General features: G+C 39.4%; 1 protein-coding gene across 3 annotated transcripts in view; it reads left to right on the top strand.

The window, feature by feature from the left end:
• SERINC5 (serine incorporator 5) overlaps positions 1 to 13,419 on the top strand; it is a 43,808-nt gene extending 30,389 nt beyond the window's left edge. For 2 of the 3 annotated variants that reach the window (XM_028749513.2, XM_077936315.1), the window contains exons 8-12: positions 864 to 990; positions 2,833 to 2,899; positions 5,599 to 5,638; positions 8,396 to 8,543; positions 9,372 to 13,419. In XM_028749513.2, the coding sequence (XP_028605346.1) occupies positions 864 to 990; positions 2,833 to 2,899; positions 5,599 to 5,638; positions 8,396 to 8,543; positions 9,372 to 9,519 (530 nt within the window). In that variant the 3' untranslated portion in view covers positions 9,520 to 13,419. The remainder of the gene's footprint in view (positions 1 to 863; positions 991 to 2,832; positions 2,900 to 5,598; positions 5,639 to 8,395; positions 8,544 to 9,371) is intronic. The other variant, XM_077936316.1, reaches the window with a different exon arrangement.
• The last annotated feature ends 4,799 nt before the right edge of the window (positions 13,420 to 18,218 follow it).

Here is an 18,218-nt window from a genome sequence, read left to right as displayed (position 1 = left end):
TAGTTTGGATCAGGAATTATATGTGCATTTACACCAATGGTCTCCACTTCACTTGTTAGTACTGTATACTGTTGTAGTATTCATATCAGGACATGAATCTATCCTATATAGTTCAGGCTATGCCAGCCTTGCTTAGCCTGGTCCCCTATAACTCTCATCATCTCTGATAATTGGCCCTGTTGGTTGAGGCTGAAGGAAACTGTAGGCTTAACTATCTGGAAGGCACCAGCAGGGGAAGATTAATATATATATATATATTAGCTTCAGCTGACACATAGAATGTAGAGTTTTCTTCTGTTTTATTTCTAGCAATTACAAAAAATATATGAAATACTTTAATGTTTTGTTTGGAAAATGTTATATGATTACTATTGGAGGGTTTATTTTTAGAATATGATGTGTCACTAACTGAAAAAAATGAGAAAGTATGTTTTGGGGGGTGTAGAGCAGGGATGGGAAACCTATGACCTTCTAGGTGTTGTGCGCTCCAACTGCCATCAGCCCCAATCAGCATGGCCATTGGTTAGGGATGATGGGAATTGTAGTCCAGCAACATCTGGAACGCTGCAGTTTCCCACCCTTGGTGCAAGTGTAATAGCTGGTTATTGGGGTGAGTGGGGGAAAGTGATGCTTTTCAAACCTTGCCATAATAGCATGAATAAAAGTGAAGAATGAATGAATGAATGAAGCAAACTGTAAAATAGAAAAGAACTACAGCAAGTTTAGCCTTTTCAGTAGTACATTGTGTTTCATTATGGATCATATAGATTTATTAATTTAAAAATACAGTATTAGGATGTATCAAATCATATAACTGAAACATAAAATGAGCCATGCTAATTGTGAATATATATATTTTTAAGTCCTAGATGAGAATCAGAAGAACATCACAATCTGTGTACCTGAATTTAGCCAGGGGCTACAAACGGATGAAAACTTGGTGACTGGACTGGGTACTGCCATCCTGTTCTGTTGCATTTTATATTCTTGGTATGTCTTGAGTTGCAGTTGTAATGAAGTATTCAAGTAATTGAATAGCATTAGAAAACTTGCATCAGTCTACTTTATTTGGCCCTACAATAGGCAGGAGAAGTCTTACTGGTGGTGCTGTCACTGGGTGCTGCCCAGTTTGTGCTGACCTATAGCAGGGCCTTCCTGGTGATGGTTCCCCATTTGTTGAATATCCCCCTTCCCCACTGTGAAATGCATCTTTCCATTGTGGTTAACATTAAAACATTCCTGTTCACCCAGGCATCTGATAGTCGATTGTTCCTGGCAATCTTAGCTGGTTTTAAATGCTTTTAAATGTTCTTAATGGTTTTAGTTGTTTTTATATAATTGTCTTGTTTTGCTTTGTTGTTTCCTATCACGTTTCCTATTTGGAAGGATTGAGGGGGCAGAAATTTAACTAATAAATACCTTTGAGGGAGGTAGTAGTTATTATTTGGCACCATTTCAACATACAGTTTGATGTATGCTAAATGTAAATTGGAGTGTGTAAATTATGAAGCTACCATATAAGCGAACAGTAAGGCAGGGAGTCCCCATCTATATGCTTGGGTCAGTACAGAGGTACCATCCTAAAGAGATGATGATACAATCTTTGTAGTTTAATTAGAGTCCATTAAGAGGCCATATTATTGCTGGTATTCTAATAGAAATTACTAGAGTCAAGATGTTTACACAGTGCATAGAGATCCATCATACCAGTTTTATGTAATCTTCCTTTTTTTTTTAAAAGATATTTATTGAGATTTTAAACAATAAAACAAACTTCCCAATCAAAACCAAAAAAAGAAAGAAAAAAGAACATTATTACAGTCAAATAAAAACAGAAAAATGCAATACAAAACATAAAAAGTAGAAGAAAAAAGACACAAAAAGACATAAAAATCCAGCTTCTTACTTATTATTTTCATAACCCTCCTTCCTGACTTCCTCACATCTCCTTTTTCTGTGTTCCCCTTTACACAATCGTATTCAGCAGTACCTTACCCTTTTTCAAATCTTATTCTATGTTATATGTATTATGTAATCTTCCTAATAGTGTTTCTCTAGTACAACATGCACATTTTTTCCTTGCTTTGGGGTAAGAGGGCATTTACATACTGTTTCTCTCAAAGAACATGAGCAAGTGAAATATGGCTCTAAAGTAGTACAAAACCTGTAAAACTTTCCTCCCACTAGAGTGGTCTGTAAAAGTTTCCTCCCACTAGAGTGGTCTTTACAAAATCTGAATGGTATGTCTTTTTGGTGTATAGTATGTTGATTTTGAAGAAACACTAAACTGGCTAAATATCTGCCCCCTTCATCTCGAAACCTCTAGTGGAAGATTGATTAAACCCAAGTTCCTGTGGGAAGAGTATGTCTGCCATGCTCATTCATATACAGATACAGGTTTTTACTGGGGCTGTGCACCAGATTCAGCTGGTCCAAACCAAAGTAGACCAATTTGGGGGTATCTGGTTTTGGGTTGGACCACCTGGAGCAATGCAGAGCTATCAGGAGGCGAAGCATTGGGTACAAAGACTGCAGGGGTCTGTTTTGCCAGTGTGTTCCTTGTTTTCTCTAATGTCTGGCAAACTATTAGGAAACACCATTTCTGCAGAGATTTCAGGTTGCAGCAGGAGTCTGTCTTCCCCAAAGGGTCAACTTCTATTAAACAATCCTTTTGGAGCTATCGGGCCTCCTCTGTTCCACTGAATTCATTTGGGACTAGTGCCTTCCAGAAATTATTCAACCTATTGTTAGAAAAGATGTCTCTTCAGCAAGGCTGCTTCTAAGAATGACGCATTCCCACTGATTAATTTCTGCTTTCCTGTTTGTGTCTAGCTTGACCTCAACAACGCGTGCAAGCTCTGAAGCCCTGAGAGGAATATATGCCACACCGGAAACTGAAGTGAGTTAACATTTTTCTTTGTTCTGCAGTATGTCTCTTTCTGCCAAGTCCATGCACTCTTTCATGGAAAGTTCCATATGCTCCACACACACACATTTGCAGTTTCCTCATTAGCATTTACAAGATACTAGGTACAAGCATAACACATACTTGTTCTGCGCAAAAACTCAGGGCTGTTTCAATATTATTGTAGAACACAATCGAATGTTGGCATTGTGGTGGTCACATTGAAGAAACTACAAACTATACCTGTCTTTGCTCTGCAAGATGTTTTTAAGCTTTGGTACTTGAGCTTTCTCCTCATAAGTCACTGATATCAAGCTCCTGTTATCTTTTAAGAACTGTAGCCCCCACAAAGCAGTTACAACCTGCTCCCCAAGTTCTCTCATGTGGCTAAAAGCTCCCAGGTTTATTTGCCTGGATCTCGCTGGAAAAGTCTCACTTGCTCAAACTTACTGTTCTTACCTTTAGAGCTGCTACCTTGGTGGTGTGATGTCCCTCCCACAAAAGAAAAACCTTCTGCATAGCCAAACTTCCACATTACAGTGGTAACGCATGTATGCAAATGTCAGTCATGTGGTTTGACTGGATTTTGTGTTTAGTTCTTATGCCAGTGTATAACCAGTGGTGTAAGTTTCTAGGAGTTTGTGGTACTTAGCTGAAAATATGTTCAGGCAGTGCTGATCTCCAGTTGGAGGCAGGAACCTGAATTCAAGTGGTTATGCACAGGCTTAAGGAGAGTCATCTACACACAAAATTGCATATTTGAATTGTTGTAATTGCACCTTCTTTTTAAAAAGTTTGTTGTGCAAGTCAAACAACTGAGGCTCATCTGGCAAATAAACATACCTTCAGAAAGTATAAACAATGAGGGGGGGAATCCTGTGTGCTTCAAAGTATGGGAGCTGCCTAGTCCTTGCTCCCCCATACACACACTCAGTAGTGTGGTAGGGGGAGTAAGTGAAAATTGTTTTATAGCAGGATCTGTCTACAGAAACTTGATGCATTACATAGTTCATAGAATTTATGCACTAGTGCATTTTAAATGTGTGGCATGTTGCATTGGAACCACCTGTGGAGCAGCAATTAATGTATTTTTTAAAATGGAATAATCTGAAGTGACAAAACTGGTCCAGTGTTCATTGTGGCGATGTCAAGTCTATACAGTATCTGGTCCACAATGTCACATTATACCATAGTTTTTAACACAAGTAGTGTACTGGTGCACATTGCTCAAATGTTCCCGAGTTACTCCTCCCCTACTAACCCTTCCCTGCACTTTGGAGGCTGGTTACATGTGAACTAGCACTTAGGGTTTGTTTCCCTCATGATTGGAAAGCTGAGGTTCGCTTTAAAATAAACTGTGGTTTAATGTGACTTGTGAACCAGTTCAGCATGCCAGATGTTCCCAGTGTAGATCAAATATGTTTGGAGTGACCAACTTCCTCTGATCTTTATTAAACATTTAGTGCAAAAATCTCAGGTTTGTTGTGCTAATAGAAGTTCTGAAAGCATTTAAAGTTAGAATAGTTTCAGATGGCAGCCAAAATACAGTACTTCAAAGAAATGACAGCTCCTTGTGTGGGGCTTTGGCAAAAATGTAAGCTGGCTTAGTTCTTGCCATCGCTATGCTGCCAGTTTTGTTCTAGCTAGTTCATTTGGCCTAGCAGCAGCCTGAAATGTTGGCCATGTGATTTAGCACGCCTGTCACTTGCAAGCAGCACTGTCAGGGAGCGCTCTTAAGTGTGTTGATTCTCCTTTTGCTGAGTGAGAGACAACACAGATGGATTCTGTCTGGGACGAGAGTCCAAGCTGCATGAGAGAGCTCTGAACCGCTGTACTAAAGTGGAGCATAATAGAATTACTTTTAGATCATTTGCTCTTAAAGAATGCTACAAGAACCATTGCATAGTAACATAAAGAAAAGGGTAGCAGCAGGCAGCTTATTGTGCACTTCATTCTTCCCCATGACAGAAGGGCTTTTGTCTCCTGATTAGAAATGTAAACATAATTCTTCAGCTGCATCTGTTAAATAGGAAGCCTTTCTTGCATCTAAACTATAGACTGTTACCCACATTATGGAGAGCTCTTGGCATGCATGGCAACATTGCTAATTGGATCTCTCAAGAATTTGCAAGGCTTCAATGTCTGATAAATCTAACCATATATGTTGCCGTCTTAGACAACTGGAAGGCAAAAACTAGAGCAATTATCAAAAGTGTTTTAAATTTAAAACTCAAACAGTTATGGAAGCAATGCACAGAATTGAATTCCTACCTCAATAGTGTTAGTTGAAAGTATTTTGCCTGTGCCTGTGTCAGACTTAAGCATTCAACCATGTGGTCAAAGGGAAATATTTTTTTATGTAGGTTAATGGCAAATAAAGCAACATTCCTGTTCTGCCTGGAAAAATAATAATTTGTTTAGAATATCGCAATGTGGTGCTTTTTGCATTGTTAAAGAACTGTGTTTCTCAGTGTACCTCTTTTACCCAATCTCAGGAGAAATCCAAAATACTCTCTCACTTTTAAACTATTTCATTATACTGTGTTGCTTTCAAAAATTTGTGCATTTATCATAACATTTGTATGTATGATTTTCTTTCTATATGAATTCTTGGCTTCCTGCCATCACCATTACTGAAGTCTTGCTAAATATCAAGTAGTCTAAATTTATTTTTTGTTGTATTTATGGTATAGGTGGCTCGCTGCTGTTTCTGCTGTACTCCTGCTGAAGATGGTAGGAATTCATTCTTTCATGCAACTCTACTTCCATAGTGATACATACAGTGGTACCTCGGGTTAAGTACTTAATTTGTTCCGGAGGTCCGTTCTTAACCTGAAACTGTTCTTAACCTGAAGCACCACTTTAGCTAATGGGGCCTCCTGCTGCCACTGCGCCGCCGGAGCACGATTTCTGTTCTCATCCTGAAGCAAAGTTCTTAACCTGAAGCACTATTTCTGGGTTAGCGGAGTCTGTAACCTGCAGCGTATGTAACCCGAGGTACCACTGTACTACCTTGAAAAAGGGAGTGGGCTACTTGTGTTTGTAGACCACTTCTTACCTTTTTGTGTAGTTTTGTTGTTGTTGTTGTTTTGTTGTTGTTGTTTTTGCATTGGAATGGACATTTCTCCCTAACTAGTGCTTGCTTTCTCTTGTGAGGTGAGGGATGCAAGAATAGATAGGAAAGCTGTGGGGGCAGGGCATCCATTTCTCCGCCCCCTTTGATGCATAGAGACAGTTCAGTAAGAGGTAGTCAAAGTGTTTTCCCTGATGCATTCTGAGAACTTTCTGCACTTAGTAAATGGCAACAGCCAAACGATCCTTGGAATAGGAAGAGAGAGGTTGTGTGCGATTTGCCCAGTAAACCCAAGAATGCCGGCGATACAAATAGCTGTGTGACATATTCTGCTCAGAGCTAAAGGCTGTATACTCCAAATGTTGGCGTAGGGCGACACTGTAAGAAACCTTAAATGCATGCAAAACACTTGTAAAGCCAAAGACGCATAGATATTATGGAACACTTTCTATCGAAACGCATTCCATCTTCTCAAAGGGTGGGTTATTTTTATTTTACTTTTTAGATTTCACTGTGGTGTGTGGGGAAAGTAGGTATGTATAACTACAGGGAAGAGAGTCGTGCAACTTAAAATAACAGTTACAACCACAGGGATGTTAATTACAGGCACTGCTTTTCAAAGAGAGAGAACATCTGTGGATGGAAAATGGCATAGTTCTTTTCTTGCTTGTGTGTTGGTGTGGTGCATATAGTAAGAGATTCAGCTCCTGTTTTGACTTGTTCTGTTCAAACCATACTCATTCTAATGTCGCTTGCTGTACTCCCAAATAGTTCTATCTTCCAGTGATTCATGCCGGAGAGTGGGAAGAGGACAAGCACATTACAGCTGCCCCATCCAGTTTTGTTGCGAGCTTCGCTTTTTTTGTTCTGCAATACTCATAGTGCGCAAGCTCTCCTGAATGGGGAACTATATATAGCGTGTGATTGCGTAAAGTTTCATGACAGCTGCAGTAATTTAATTATTTGGGAAATTCCCAACCTTGCCTTTCTGAGGAGCATGTAAGTTTGTAAGAAAAGGTTGCTTTTGTGGGCTGTGACTCATAGCTTTTGAGAGTCCCCGATAGGCACTCAAGTAGCAACAAGCCCCTCTTCCTACAGCTCCAGGCAATGGTTTCCAGAAGTCCAGATACTAGAGTACAAAATGTGTGAAGAGCATCATTTTCCAAAGGGATTGCACTTGAATGAGTTGCAGGTTTTTCTGGCAGGGCAGGGCTTTACTCATATTGGGCCACAGATCAGAAATATTTTTTCTGGCAAAAACTGTATTTCATACATATTCTATTCATTAACTGTGCTGTTTGCATGCATTCTCTTCTCTGAAATCTGTTCCCGAGTACGAACAGTAACTTACGATGCTGTGTTGAATCTGGGAAGATGAACTGAGTACCAGGCACTGGGAGCTCTTGTCACCATAAATTGACAAATAAATGCTTCAAGCAGAGAAAGGCAATAGCACAGTGATAGAGCATAGAATTTGCATGCAAAAGGTCTCAGGTTCAGTTATTGTAGCCCCCCAGTCAGACTGGCAAAGGCTTCCCCATTCTAGTGGAAGCCTCCCTTGGATCCTAGTTCCCTCTGCTTACAACTGCAGGTCTCCATTATTCTCAGAATATGACATTACCTCAAAATCATTTGATCTCCAGCCTGACAGCAGTGTGCCTGCCTAGCCTTCACATCAAGCTATAGACTTGGTTCTCTTTTATTTTTGCTCCCCCACACCTTATGTCTCCTCCTCAGCCTGGGTTGTGCTTATTTCCCCTGTCTAGAAGTTTGAAGTTCCTACATTCCACCTTCAATAGGGAACTTTTACCTCCATGAGAAGCACATGTCACACAACTGCAAGTTACTTTGGAAAATCCACTAATGGGAGTTTTACCATTAGCTGAATGACACTGTTGGATACAAGCCAATGTAATCTTCAGTTACATTGTACAACAATGAATATTGCAGAAGACAAAGCAGACAAAATATACCAATTACTCTCAGACAGGAAAACTGAGTCAACAGTAATAAACTCACACCTTTGAGTTCATTTGAACCCAAAGCCCTGCCATAATAGAAAGAGATTTAGTTTTATATCTTTTCATATCAGGAAGGAGCCAAACAAACATCCTCAGTCAGAACATTTCTTAAATTAAAATGCAACTTTTTCCCTTGGTTACATTCAGTACCTTGATTCTTCTTGCCCCAGAATAACAAGGCCAGTGTCTTCCTTAGGAAAGTCCATATTAAATATAATTAATTTCCCAAAGACTATAATAAGTGCTTATGGAAAGCTTGTGTTTTTGTATGACGTGAAAGATGAGTGTTCTTCCTAAAATGGCATTCTGCTTGTTTTTCAAAGTAAATGGGTGGTGTTGAAGATTTAGGCCTGAACCAAATCTTAACATTTTTCTTATATGTGTTTGGCTTCACAGCAGATGTTGAAGAGCCTATTGGCAGAAAGAGTGGCCAGAGAGTAATTTATGATGAAAAGAAAGGGACTGTATACAGCTATGCTTATTTCCACTTTGTGTTCTTCCTGGCTTCTCTCTATGTGATGATGACGGTCACCCACTGGTTTCAGTAAGTCACATTCTTGGAGTAAAGGGTTATAGCACTGAGTGGGTATGCTACCATAGTGGCTTGGTGCTAAACAGGATATTCCTGGCTAAATCTCAGCTTACCCACAAACCTACTTTGTCTTAGTCTCACCTATCTGCTTCCCTGCAGTATGGGGCTAATAATACTGGCCTGTCTTACAAGGCTGTTGTGAAGATTAATATGTAATTGAGTAATATAAATGCAGCACTTGAAATGTGCGATATAAATTATAACCATTGTTTTGTGTTATGTGTATTTCATATCCTGTCCTTGGTGAAGTTAGCTTGTCTTGATTTGGATGGTAATAAACTTAGCTTACATTTGAACATGTCAAAGCACTGCAACGCGTGAATGAAACTGTTGAACTTCTAACAAAAATATGCAACTTATTAACATAGTTTCATTTCCAGAAGACTGAAGATTAACCAATGTGATACAGATTAAAAATATATTAAGGGGCAGGAAATAAGTAAATTGCATGACCCACCAGTCTAATTTCTGGCCCTGTTAAATTGGTTAAATTATTAAGCATGAGTAAGAGTGCAATCCAAGAACCTTTTCCTGAAGTAAGCCCCATTGAATTCAGAACATTTCTGAGTAAATATCCATAGGGTTGCACTGTAGCTAGAATGATTAAACAAAGAATAATGAAATGAACCTTGCAGAAGATGAAATTCTTTATTGAAATTGCACCTCACTTTTCTCAGCGTGGCTTCTGCAAAACAAAGTCCTGCCTTATCAGCCTTTTATAATATCAACAAATGGGTTAGCAAACTCATTTACACCCATCTCTTATTTTTATCTTTCTAGTTATGAAAGTGCTGCAATTGAAAAATTCTTTGCTGGAACCTGGTCAATATTCTGGATTAAGATGGCTTCCTGTTGGGTGTGTGTCCTCCTCTATGTTTGGACTCTTCTGGCTCCTTTCTGCTGCCCAACTAGAGAATTCTCAGTGTGAAGCTGTTTCTGGTACACTGAATTCTCAGTGTGAAGCTGTTTCTGGTACAAGTCCATCAGCTTAGGGAATGGCAAAATAAATCTGTGTACTAGCTATCCTAACCTTGATGTTTAGGATACTACATTAACTCTTATGAAATCGCACATGTAGAGTCTGGTTTTGAAAACTTATTTACATTACGTGAATTAAGAGAGCCTGGAGAACAAGTTTAGTTAAAAGTGGCACCTCAGTCTGGAAGTCAAAAGTTGTGGATTCTCTTAAACATAATTGGTGATAAGACTGATGCTGACATGTTACAGTCCTCGCAGACGTTGATCCCCACTTTTTTTGTTGACAAAGAAACCAAACCCGTAGATAAAATTACAAAATGGAACTTAAAACTTCACTGGGATGAAGATGTTGTCAGGGGTGGGAACAACATCAGCTTGAGGGTTTCTTTTTCTGTATTAGATGCTCATAGTAAATTATTGGAAATGTAGATTGTGGGTGAAAAGGATTTGTGGGTATAGAAATATTTATTTATGCTATTAATGAAAGGCACCTTTATGAATCACTGGGTGACATGATGTAGAATCTGAAAACCTGACTGGGATGCAAGACACTGTAAAGGTTGGTGCAATTGAAAGTTGTTATGAGTCACTCTGGGAGTGAATGCATCTAATAAATATTCAGAACAGAAGCAGTGAGCAACAAAATACAAATCTGCCTATAGCTAGCCTAGTAAGTCTGGAGGGTTTCCCTTTTTTTGCAGGGGTTGTTAAGAGTCTACAATGTGTAAACTTATTTAAAACTGTGATCTAATAGAGTTTAAGAAATCAGGTAAATACTTATATTGTAAAGTAGCCGTACCCTGAAAAATAATCGAAAATGTTCAGAATTTGTTTACAGCAGTTTCTTTTTTTAAAAAATAATCCATCACTTTTTTGATCCCTCATTTCATCCCTAAATATCAATCAAAATGTTTATTTTGATGTGATTATTTTATATCAATTATGGATAGAGGATTACAAGGAGACAAAGCAAATTTAACTCATTGTAATATCAGCGGTCTAACTTCTATTTCCCATGTATACCAAAGTCCGCTTAGTGAGTCTTTCTTTACTAGGATCAGAACTAACTTTTTGCAAGCCCTCATATGTGAGTGGAATAATGTTGCAAGAGAAAACTATTGGGTCATAACTATTTAGTGCACAAAGCCTGCAATCCTATACACACTTACCTGGAAGTAAGAGCCATATAATAAAATTGCGCTGTGTACTATTTTAATTAGTAATGAAAGGGCATGCATGCTTCGCATATTAGCATATTGCTTTTTAGATTCATTTTAATGTTAATGCATGCCAATGTCTCTGATGAAAATTAATGGCAGTAATTTAAGTAGTAACATTCTGCTAACTGTGAAGCTAGCTGTGGTATCTCAACTGCCATGTTCCAGTAAGTTGTTTTGTTTAAAAAAGCAAATCAATGTAGTTCAATTGTTAAAACAAAAGGTGCATGAGTAGTGGTTGTGTGGCCCACCTAGGAAATGCTCTAATGCTTTGGCTATTGAATTAAATTGCAACAGCTGCTTTTAAGATTTCCTGATAATTGGAGATGGCAGCCATCTGTCATTGACAGAGGAGTGCTGCTTTTCAGAGTAATGAAGACTCCTTAAACTTCGATTCCAAGGTTTGAACCAACAGATATGGTCACTTTTCCTGTTTTATCTTGCTTAATTAGTTAGTTACTTATTTCCCCCCCTACTAGTTTATGCAGGGCTTAGTGAATTCTATAGGGCTGGTTGGCATGCATATATAAAGGTGCTGCATGTTACTAGGGCTTTGTTGATTGAGCATTCTGAAGCAGAAAGCATCAGCAAAATCCTAAAGCAGCTTAATAGGAGAAACCAGATCTGTGAGGCACCTGGTTTTACTGTAATGAAAGCTAGGGTGGCTAACCTGTTGGACTCTACCTCCCATGGGGACCAGCTGGCCTGGCCCACAGGCAGGGATGATTGGAGTTGTGGTCTTGCAGGATCTGGAGGGCCAAAGGGTAGCAACCCTTGGTTTAAAGAGAGTGATAACATGCTTTGGAACACCAGTCTCCATGTTTCCGCAGATTACTTGAGAATTCGTTTTTCTCTAATCAAACAGAACAGCCTTTGCTTTTTCAAGCAAGCCTTTTCTAATTGATGCTACTTTAATTAAGTTCTGGATATTGGACCACTGTGAACCCCTAGATGTCATCAGTCTCTTTATATTAAATATTCTTGAAAAATTTATGGGGCTTCCATTCTCTCAAACCTTTGAGAGTGGTCCACACAATGGAAGAGTTTTAAGGCTTATTAGACAGCATAGTGTCTTGCCTTTTGAGTGTGCTGAAAAAGGCAGCTGGGATAAGCTCAGGAAGAGGAAATGGTGCTACTGTTTAAAAGTGACCTTTATCATCTCCAGGACTTGCTAGAATAATTCCTTGGAGACTTCACTAGCCTCTGTATTCTGATGTTTGGAGAGAGAGAGAGAGAAATGAACCCTTTAATGAAACAATAGCAAAGACAGATGTAAACTGCAAATGGCAAAGAGATGTAAAATGTTGGTGCTCAAATATGACCCTGCGAAAGGGAACCCCAGGGACCATTTAAAAATGTACTGAATTTCTTACACTACTGACTCCTTTCCTTACTTAATGTGTCTTTGTACTTTATAATCTGAAGAACAGCACTCAAAATAAGAATGCTTCATGCATAAAGATGAGTCTAAAGGGGGCATAATTATGTCCAATTGTTTACAACCCTTTTATTGTGCGATAACAGAGTTGGCATGTTGGGTTATTTGTTTTTCTACGTGGCTTTTAAAGGCCTTAAATCCACTGACCTTACTAATAACCATGGCTAACAATGCAGCTCACACTATCCAGCATCTATTTGTGCTACTAAGTGCTTTATCACGAGATTATAACTGAGAAAAAATGTTATATATATATATATCTCCTGGATTCTCTTAAATCCTATTCAGTTGACTTTTCCTGTAAAACCAGTGTGTGATAATTCTCCTAATTCACAAGTCATTTAAACTAGATTTGCAAAAACTACATTGTCAAATTTGAAATCTTTCCAGCATTGAAATGCCCACTTTAAAGAACTGTTTAGTTTGGGCTACAGCAGCACTCAGACCACCTGCTTTTGCCAAAGAATTCTCCTACAGAAATTAAGAATATTGTGAAAAGGTAGAGGAAAATCCATTAAACGTCCACAATAAACCTTATGTTTTATTTTACTGTGTGTGAAATAAACTATTAAATGTTTCTTGGCAGTGTTTGAAAGCAAAGAAAGTGTGGGGCACAATCTGTTGGGAAGATCTCTTGTACAAGCTGTTGACGTGAATGGCAGCTGTGCAGGAGCTCAGATTCCAGTCTGTACCCATTCATTTCAATAAGGCTTCCACACAAAACTTCCTGGTGGAGTTGTAACCAAGCAGCCCATGCTCTCTCCAAATGTACCGCCAACTTTTAATATCCTAACTCTCTAAGTGTTCCTTTTATATATTTTTATCTGCAATGTTTTTTCATGTCAGTTTTAAGGAATGAATTAAGAATAGAACATAATTCATAATGGGTTTTTTAAATATTTTCAATTTTAAAAAATTTTTTTTATACAATATTGTTCTTTTTTCAATTTCGGGGAGGAGGGAGTTGAGAATTGTAGCTCAAAGAGTTTACCGTTTGAGTCATGTAACTTGTAGCAGTTTTAAGACTATATGGATTTGTGGGTTTTTTTAGTTGTTTGAGAGAAATCTTAAGTGTAAAACAAGCATTGCGTATGGTTTTTAAAGCATTTTGTTGGGTTTTCTAGGAATATTGAAAAAGTATTATAGATGTAATTGTTTAACTGGCCAATAAAGTATCCTTTGTTTAAAATTGCAATGGAGTTTTTTTATTTTTTCTTTTAACGTCTCCTCCAGACTGTATGTATTTTATGGGACTCATACTGGAAATTTAGGTTTGAGCAAATGAAGTAGGTGAGAATGCTGTTACCCTGGCATAACAAACCCCCACCCATCTTCCCTCCCTCCACCCCTTCTTTTTTTCCCCCTCCCCCTAATGTCTCAACAAATGAAATGGATCTGTAAAAATGTTACATGGAAAAAATATGAGAGACATTACACTTACTTCTGTAAAACAAGAAAATCTTTAATTAAAAAAACAAAAAAAACCCTGACTTTTTGCAGGTTGGAATGTCCTGATACCTAGAAATCCATTTTGGACCATTTTTATCAGTTAGTTTAAAGCTGCTATACCATTTCAGCTTTCATTAAGTGGTCAATGAATTTATTTATTACATTTCTATACTGCCCTTCATCTGAAGTTCACAAAGCAATTTATAACATAAGCATAGAAAAACATAATAACCAAACCAATAAGTTGCCCCAAATGGTACTGATGGTGCCCAGAAGACCCTGGCTCACTGAGAATGTCCCTCACTCATTAACCATTGTTCCTTGTTCAGTCCAATATCTAGGTGCTGTGTTTCATCAAATATTTCTTCCAGGTGTGTATCACCACATTGACGCTGTGTCTTAGGGGACTTATAGGGTGAGTGGATGGGGAACAAGATTCCAAAGCCTGCTCTTGGGTACGTTCAAAATTAAATAGCAATGGTTGTGCTAGCAGGAGAAGCTAGTGCAACAAGGCTCCCCCATCTGCCTCCTCAATTGGCTCTGGAAGGTCAGGAAGATCCCCAGAACAGCATTGAGTGGGTGGGAGGAGAAACGCTTGCTGCCTAAATGATTATATTTGTGTGCTGTTGAATTCCATTCCAAATACATAACACTGCATTCCCAGAGCAACCAGTCAGCCTCACACTGGCAAAAAGAATAATGCTGAAACCCAGGTTGAGACAATATGTTGATTCTATACTGTGCCAATTTTAAAAAAAATAAAATTCCCAGGATTAGATATCTGGTTTTTCAAAAGCATATATAATACATTTATTTTTTCCTATGTTCCCTGTGCTCCTTGGATAGCATTGTTGTTGTTTAGTCGTGTCCGACTCTTCATGACCCCATGGACTTGAGCACACCAGGCCCTCCTGTCTTCCACTGCCTCCCGCAGTTTGGTCAAACTCATGCTGGTAGCTTCGAGAACACTGTCCAACCATCTCGTCCTCTGTCGTCCTCTTCTCCTTGTGCCCTCCATCGTTCCCAACTTCAGGGTCTTTTCCAGGGAGTCTTCTCTTCTCATGAGGTGGCCAAAGTATTGGAGCCTCAGCCTCAGGATCTGTCCTTCCAGTGAGCCCTCAGGGCTGGTTTCCTTAAGAATGGATCGGTTTGATCTTCTTGCAGTCTATGGGACTCTCAAGAGTCTCCTCCAGCACCATAATTCAAAAGCATCAATTCTTCGGCGATCAGCCTTCTTTATGGTCCAGCTCTCACTTCCATACATCACTACTGGGAAAACCATAGCTTTAACTATACGGACCTTTGTTGGCAAGGTGATGTCTCTGCTTTTTAAGATGTACAGCTATATGCTCTTAAATTAGATACTTACCTTTCTGACTCTCTTTATGGTAGTAAATGATGGATGACCTATAATTTATGCATATTTTTTAAAAAATTATATGAGCGAGTTAATGTCAGCGAGGTACAATTTGGGATGGATTAATTGTTGTAACTACATACCTGCACCTCTGCTCACAAGGATGGGGGGATCTTATGGCCTTCCAGATGTAGCATGGCTGGTAGATGAAATTGTTGTCCTTCAGAGATAATTAATTACAGGTTTCCCATCCCTGTTTCAGCTGTTGTGGGGGATTCTATGGATGGGGAAACACTGCCACCCTGCACTCCTTAGGGAAATGTAATAATACACACCCACCCACCAAAAGGCAATGTTCTTTTAAGAGTAGACCCATTGAAAATAATGGACATAGCTAAGTTAGCTCCATGGATTTCAGTAGGTCTACAGTTATTCCACCAGGCTGCAGAGCAGAGGGAGAGAAAATGGAGGGCTCTGCTCAAGAGGTCTGTTACCTTTGGCCCTCCTACAGCCCAGCAACAGCCCTTCCCCCAGGCTACCCATTCAGCTGCCACCCCACCTGGTTGCTATCAGAGATGCAACTTTAAGGTGGAGTTTCCACACATCCAAGATTTCAAAGGCGGAAGTGACGTTCAGAAGGTGGTGGTTCGGCCTGGATCTTTAGCAAGTAAACCAAGAAATCGCAACATTTTGGCACAACAACTTTTGGCCTCTCCTTAAAAAAAACTCAACAATTTCAGTGGTTTCCTCAACAAGCACAACTCTACTTTAAGTACAGGAGTCTTTTGGCTGAAAGGGGTGGGGAGCAAAAGTGCTTTCTTCACATAATTATTTATTTAAAGTCCTGTAGTAAAAAGGAAAGCAGGATTAAAAAAAAAATTGATAAAGCGTTTAAAAAAATCTTCAGAAGTATACTAAATTTATGATAAAAAATATGTATTCAGCTATACATGCTGAATCTCAAAGCAAAGATTGCCACCTAGTGGACAACTAAACCACATATGCTCAGAAATCCATCCCCTTCAAATCGTTGGAGAGTGTAAGAGATATTACAATAAACAGCAGATGAGGTGGTTAATTAACCATAGCTCAATGGTATAGATTTGCATGAAAAAAGTTCCCTGTGACATCCCTGGCATTCCTGTCCCAAGCAAGACAGGAAGAGATTCTTCACTGAAGCCCCTCTGAGACAGAGGTTTTTTCCAGCGTGTGCAGGTGTGGCGCTGCGGGTCGTGAACATGCCTCCCGCACGGATCACATTCACAACCCGAGGTTCCACTGTACTAATTTGTTAATTTGACAGACACAGGCTGTGTACATGCTTCTGTTTGCTCTGCATCCAGTGAACTCTCACTGCTCGTTTGAGAAGCACTGTACACACATTAGTCACAATCCATACCTATTCAGTTGTTTCTTAAGAAATACTGCTTTTTGATGCACTTCCCTGCCCCCCAGGCCAGCTTCATTCAAAACTGAGGAAAAAGAATGGCCGCATTGTTTAAGCCAGTGATGTGTACACTGCCTTAAAACTACAAGCCTTTAGGGCAGGGGAGGACTTAACAAAGGCAGTTTTAACTGCCTCATCCCAACATCCTGCTGGCCTCTCACAGGCAGGGTGAAAAAATGGAGGGCTCTGCTTTCCTCCATCTGTTTCTGGCCTAAAATAATAACACTATTTCCCACCCACCTACCTACTTCCTCACTCATTGAAGAGGATCAGTGGCACTCAAAAGCATGTGTGTGTTTTATTCTAGTTTGGGGCAGAGGGAGTGCTGGGGGTAAGGTAGGCTTGGGATCCCAACTGCTTCCTGGAACACTCCCCAGTACACCCCCATTTGGATGTCGTAAGTAGGTTGGCTGGTGATTCAGAGGAACTGGTCTTGTTATTGTGTTTGTTATGTACTGAGTTGAATAGGATCCAAAAGGCAGCAGTCTGATTGGTCCTAGAACAATAGGATTCAGAATGCAGCAGTTTGATTGGTCCAAAGGAGCCACCCAATCCAGCTCCAGGTGGAAGGGAATCCGCAACCTGATTGGCCTACAGGAGAATCCTGGAATTAGCCAATCACGTGGGGCCCATTGTGTAAATAATGTATATAAGGCAGACATTCCAGGGGAACTTCCATTCCTCCTCACCACTATGAGCTGAATAAAGAGCATGAAATCCACTCTGAGTATATTTCAGTGGTGGAAGTTGGCTCCAGCATTAGGTAGTTCTCTTTGACATCGGAGCTCTGTCTCCGATGCAAGAGGTCATTTAATATATCCTATGGCCAGTGCCATTTTTCTAGAAAAAGAGGTGTTGGAACTCATCATGAGTGCTTCCCTTGTATAATAGCAATGGCGCCCACCTGAGAAGTGCCAGAACTGAGTTTCGGCTGGGGAAAAAACCCTGCCAATGGCCACTCACTACCCTCCAGAATTCCACATAAAAATGGAGACATTCTATTAACGTGATGATTTCTGCCCTTTTTCACTAGGGCAGTCGCTCATGTGCAGTAGCCTCCATGTGCAAAACTTAAAACCACATCACAGGAAACACTAGTTTTTAACCATTTGTTATGGCAAAAATGCACCAGGAAGTCTTTACAAGCCACAAATAAGGTATGAATTTGCCCACAGTGGTTAGCAACCTAAAATAAACAAGCATCATGTTTTCCATTTAAAGTACTGACTTCTAATCGCTGCTGCTTTTACAAACAACTAAATGTGATACCACCCTGGAGAGTTTTAAAAAAAAAGTTTTTAGAGAATCAGACTTTCAAACATGTGCTACTTATGCTACATGGTCATTGTAAGTAAATTGTTATACCTAGCAAGCAAAAGAACAATATAATAGATATTTGTTCTATATATTCTTGTGCTCTCTTCTGTTCTATTTATTGGACATACTTAAATGATGTATTTTTTTTAAAAAAAACTAGTTTCTCATTATTTTAGTCAGGTTTGTTTTGAACCTAATGGGTAATATTCAGCTAAGTTCTACCCAGAGTAGAATCACTGAAATTAGTATACTTACCTGAATCATGTTTGCTCATTTTAAGTGATCTACTCTTTTAATGGATCTACTCATAATGCTGGCGGGCTCACTTCCGGATAGACATGCATAAAAAGGTAAAGGGACCCCTGACCATTAGGTCCAGTCATAACCGACTCTGGGGTTGCGGCGCTCATCTCGCTTTATTGGC

This window comes from Podarcis muralis, chromosome 11, assembly GCF_964188315.1.
Source record: "Podarcis muralis chromosome 11, rPodMur119.hap1.1, whole genome shotgun sequence".
Classification (NCBI taxonomy): domain Eukaryota; kingdom Metazoa; phylum Chordata; class Lepidosauria; order Squamata; family Lacertidae; genus Podarcis; species Podarcis muralis.
Note: the sequence above shows the minus strand (reverse complement) of the source record. Positions and strands in the feature narration are given on the sequence as shown.